This window comes from Cimex lectularius, unplaced genomic scaffold, assembly GCF_000648675.2.
Source record: "Cimex lectularius strain Harlan isolate CLEC.00 unplaced genomic scaffold, Clec_2.1 scaffold404, whole genome shotgun sequence".
NCBI classification, from domain to species: Eukaryota; Metazoa; Arthropoda; class Insecta; order Hemiptera; family Cimicidae; genus Cimex; species Cimex lectularius.
Genome location: NW_019392941.1, coordinates 123,311 through 128,552, shown reverse-complemented (window position 1 = coordinate 128,552; position 5,242 = coordinate 123,311). Strand labels below are relative to the sequence as shown.

General features: G+C 34.8%; 1 protein-coding gene across 1 annotated transcript; it reads right to left on the bottom strand.

Annotated features, from left to right (window-relative positions):
- Positions 1 to 1,981: 1,981 nt before the first annotated feature.
- LOC106666694 (lysozyme) lies at positions 1,982 to 4,787 on the bottom strand. Its single transcript, XM_014394050.2, has 5 exons — positions 4,710 to 4,787; positions 4,509 to 4,639; positions 2,756 to 2,844; positions 2,305 to 2,368; positions 1,982 to 2,233 (listed from the first exon to the last, which is right to left on the bottom strand). The coding sequence occupies exons 1-5, from the start codon at positions 4,712 to 4,714 to the stop codon at positions 2,097 to 2,099; spliced, it is 426 nt and encodes a 141-aa protein (XP_014249536.1). The 5' UTR covers positions 4,715 to 4,787; the 3' UTR covers positions 1,982 to 2,096.
- Between the last annotated feature and the right edge of the window lie 455 nt (positions 4,788 to 5,242).

Below are 5,242 nucleotides of genomic sequence, written 5' to 3'. Positions count from 1 at the left end.
GAATTCTGGGGAATTTATTCATCGATATCACCGATACAATTACGTTTTGTGTATTTGATTAACGCTTTATTAAAATAATTAATTAATGTTACTAATTGTGGCTTCGTCCCTAATGAGATCAATTTAAACACTCATGTTGGTGGAACAAAACCCCAGGACGGAGACAGTGGTAAGACTCTATTAAAATAATCTCGCTTAACCTTACACCAGCCGTCCCTAACTCTGGCATGGGTCCCTGGACATTCGGGGCATAGAGGCAACGAAAAGGTTAACATGTTGGCCAAAAAGGGAGCCAACATGGACTCTATGGGCCCGGAACCCTACTGCGGCCTAGAAGCCTGCCTCAAAAGAGGAAACATCTTAAAATGGATCCTTAATGAGTCCAAAACCTTGTGGAACAATACCACAGGTATGAGGCCCGCGAAGAGATCCATAGAACGACCATCTTCAAAACTTACAAAAAAATTACTGGAAGGCAACCGCAACCGAACCAGGATTCAGGACATTGCCACTAAAGAAAGCACAAGCACCCGATAGGAGTACAGATAGAAAAAACACTGTGCAGATACTGCCAGGGAGAGGAGGAGACCGCAGAGAACTCATTTTATGTATCTGCAATGTATGTAGGTGCAGGTTCTTGCAGCTAGGACAAGAAAAACCACCAAAGATCGTACACCAAGGAACCGCTGGCAAAGCTGTGGAGGCTGATTAATAGCCCAAAGCTGGCTAGCCTCTCTTATCCCTTTCCCTATCCCTTACTCCAGCCGTGCTGCATCAAAGCCGGACAAAACTCAGTTTGGTCAATTACAGATAGCATGCAAAAATACTAAGAGAAGAAGAGGGTGCTTGTTATGCCAAGAAAAGGAAAGATCAGTAAACAGAATATACTTCTGTGAAGGCCTGTCAAGGCAAAGGTATTTTCTCCGAAAATAAAGAGGAAAAGGAAAACAATTGCTATCTATTTTAATTGCCATGTCGGGGTCAAAGCAATGGCCTTACCAGAAGTAGATCACATACAACAGACTGCTTTGTGATTAGTAGAAATAAAAAAATTCCTTGTCTGTGTGCAAGAGTAAACAGAACGTAAGGCAAACGAATATACGAAGAGAGAGAGAGAGTGAGAGAGAGAGAGAGAGTGAGAGAGAGAGAGAGAGAGAGAGAGCGAGAGATAGGGAAAGCCCGAGAGGGGTTCTCAACATCACCATTAGAAGAAAGTTTTGTAAAATTATACATAGATAGCGTATGAATACATCCTATGTTGGTTCTACCTACTCTATTACATGGTAAAGTGAAGGCATGTTTTTACTCAAGTTAAAAAAAAATCAATTTAGTAAACTAATCTAAAGTCAACTAACAGCAACCATTTTTTGATTTAGAATCATCATCTTCCCCTAGTTAAAAATTTTGTTCTAAGCAAAATGTATGCCTAATTCGCTTGAGCTCTATGATATAGAAATTTTTCTGAGGTACTCTTTTCCATTTGCATGTTTTTTCTGCTGTAATCCTGTGCATGCCGAATCAATATGCACGAATACTATGTGTATATTATGACAGGTATAGCACCGCGTTGGAAATTGGTGTACATACATTTTTACCGTGTACCTGCAATTTGGTCGTATTAGTTCATTTTGAGTTTCATATCCTTGCTGTGGTTAACTGTCAGAGGTGTTTCAGCATTTCGACGTCTTCAGTGCGCCAAAAAATCAAAATATTTGTATTCCTACATATTCCTGTACATTTAATAAGTAAATAGTGTGATGATAAAATAATGTTAACATTCGTTAAGACAAAATTTTATTAAGGCTCCATAATTTGTTGTAATATTTTCATCCATTTAGATAATAATGTGTTGGCTACACAAACCGTCATTTTTTAAATAATGGAAATTGTATTTTTTAAATCATTTAATCCCTAGTTTTGTACAAGAAAAATAAGTGAACTTATAAAAGGATTATGATTTTTTCCCGAAAAATTAATCGACTTTATGACAACTGATGTTTATTTTTTTGTACATTGTTTATTTTGCAAAGTCAACACAATAATAGCAACCCTATTCAGGATTAATAAATTGCCTTATATAACGGCTAATTTGCTTTTCAGAGACTACAAACGTAGTTCTGCGTGTTTGTGCGGCATGTCGAGTTCTTCCATATGGGCCAAAAATTAAATTGTCTATCTGTGTTCATTTGTAATGCACACCTTGCAGCGGTAGTAATATCATCTGTTTTCAGAGCTAAATAAAACATAAAATAAAGTATGATCAGCATATTCTGAAGGAAACAGGTATTATGTTCATTATGTTACCATCACATTTCGCGTTACATCTTCCCCTTGCAGTTTTGGTTCCGCAATCGGTTTCTTCGCTAAACTACACAAACAATATATTTTATTATTATTTTTGATTGCTGGTTTAATAACAAACCGGCAATAGATGCAACAAAGTATCATATAACATATCAGAGTTGTTTTTTTTTGCGTTATGATCTATGCATATTAGCCATGGTGACAATTCTTATATGTGTGTTCAAATTGGGGGGTTATCGTGAAAGAAGGGCCAGAGGCGACGGTGGGAATCGAACCCACGACCGCGGCGTGAGAATCTCTCATGCTAACCACTCTATATCAAAGAGTTGTGACACTTTGACAAATAGGCTATAACATGTAATCCTTCATTAAGTAAGTCAGTATAAAGATAGAAAGCAAACAACATTTAAGCACGTTTAAATTGTGTTTATTTCAAAGAATAAAACAATACCTGAAATAGACCGATGGTTTTTGTTCCTATTGCTGTAGATTCTTCTTTCGATGTTGAGTAACCGCTCAGTTTGTCTACGAGGCAAAGCCCTCAAAACAATAAAACGCTTATTTACTAATTTGAAAATTTTGCAAAATTACGACAGTTTTTAGAAATTTTTTTTTTCATTAGTCAATACAAATTAGTAATAGTTACGTTAAAAAAAGTTAAAGAGAGAACTAATTAACAAATTAAAAATCTTGATCTGCGAGTGAATGAATTGATCGACACTTGTGTGTATTTCACTCATATATGTTTCTGCTTCACACCATCCTCATTGAAAACTGTTCTAAAGAAGGCTTGAAGCCGAAACACGTGTTACTGAAACGTAAAGCAGCTACGAAAGCTGTCTTGTTATCAATTAAGCTTTAAAAGCCGTAAATCAACATTGTATTTTACCATAGTTTAATTAAATTATTATTAATTAGCAATTAAATGAAATTGAATATATATATATATNTATATATAAATGTGGCTTGGTCTTGTACCCATCTTAAGCGAGATGGGCATAAGGTCGTCGGCTTCCAGCCAACACATCCATAATATAACCATATAACCTAGCCTACATTCATACATTGCACTCATTCTGATTAATCGGTGGAGTACTGGAAATTCCTCGATAGACCTACACAGAATATCATTTATTTTGCAAAGTCAACACAATAATAGCAACCCTATTCAGAATTAATAAATTGCCTTATATAACGGCTAATTTGCTTTTCAGGGACTTTTCAGGGGTAATGTTATAAATATTCCGCCATTGGCCATAGTCCACTTCATTACATTTTATTTTTGTTCGAATTTTTTGGTTTTTGTGCGATACAAGAGACAATTACAAGAAAATATATTTATTATATATATTATATTTTATTCACTAGTTTTCGTGGTCCGCTTGACCAATTAATATCTTTCAATTAATTAAGGTTTTTAGTTGAGATAAAAAAGTCATTTGTCGCCGAGAATCAAATAGATTTACACGACTTTTGAAAAATGGCAAAAAGGAGGGAAAATTCAAAAAGCGGGGTTGAGATGGGAAGTGGGTGTCCGAGCAGATCGAATTCACGATAGTTGAAGTGGTAGAGCAGCGCGTATTTAGCCGAAGATCGTAGGTTCGAATCCCGCTCGTGACACTGACTTTTTATCTCGACCAAATCTTAATTAAATTAATTGAAAAGAATTTGTTTGGTCAAGCGGACCACGAAACCTCTCAGATGTAAGATGTAAAATGAAGTATACTTGACTAAAGCTCTCTGTGGCGATTTCATTTGTCGCCAAGAATTAAACAGATTATTTAGAAAAATGGCAAAAAGAAGGGAAAATTCAAAAGGTTGGTTTGAGATGGGAAGTTAGTGTCCGAGTGGATCGAGGTCACGATACCTCAAGTGGTAGAGCAGCGGCGTATCTAGCCGAAGGTCGTGGGTTCGAATCCCGCTCGTGACACTGACTTTTTATCTCAACTAAAAATCTTAATTAATTGAATTATCTTGAGGTCATTTTTTGACCAAAAATGACCTCAAGAAGATCCAATACATCAGTTTAAACTATGTTGGTCGATCAACGTCAACTATAATTGAATTATATTCTATATTGTTATTATTTATTATATTGTTATTAATTATAAAAAAACAGAACAACAAAAATTCAATTAATAAACGATATATAATTATATATTTCGTGTGTTAACTTATTAATAAAAATAAAACTCAAAACATACATTTTGGCATGTCTTCTTTTGAGAAATTCTTCTTCAGTAGCTCCTTAGCGAGATCGCATTTAGCGAAAGTCTTACCTTCCGTTGCAACGATGGAAATCGCCGCGATCAGATTACAAACAATAATAAATTTCCTACAGCAATAAAACAAAACAGTTTATTAATTACATAAACCATAGTCTATTAAGTACTAGTAATATTCACATCATTGGAGTCGAATGAAATATGTCGATTTGAAATATTTCAACCCGTTTTTTAAGTAGATCGACGTGAAAAACTGGGGAGGGGGACAGAGTCTGGCCCCATGTGCAGCTGAATCAACAGTGCAAATTTCCTTATGAATTAAAAACTGACGTCGTTTTATTTAACGTTTTCAGAAAATATTGAATGTCTATCTGCAAAAACATTACACCCTTGAAATGGAATATGTATTTCTATAATAATTATTACCAAATGAAATATGTACAAAATATGTCGTGTTGAGACTCACTGGAAATCTCAACATCTGAACACGCAAGAATATCAGAATTACGCTGGACAAGTTAAGTTAAATTTGCCATAAAATGTAAAAACCATGGTCCATTTCCGTAATTTTTTTATTTTAATAAGTGTACAGATGTATGTTTCAGATTAAATATTATTCCTAAAATACATGGGTTTCTGTTTGTATAAAAAACACATTATGTTATTTTACGTAAAAAAGCTTTTATTAACTTATGTTTATTTACAATATTTTA

Coding starts and splice junctions, on each gene's coding strand:
- LOC106666694 (XM_014394050.2), bottom strand. Junction 2,845..4,508: donor AAAAGAAGACATGCCAAAAT/GTATGTTTTGAG, acceptor TATTGTTTTGAG/GGCTTTGCCTCGTAGACAAA. Junction 2,234..2,304: donor ATGTAACGCGAAATGTGATG/GTAACATAATGA, acceptor TGTTTTATTTAG/CTCTGAAAACAGATGATATT.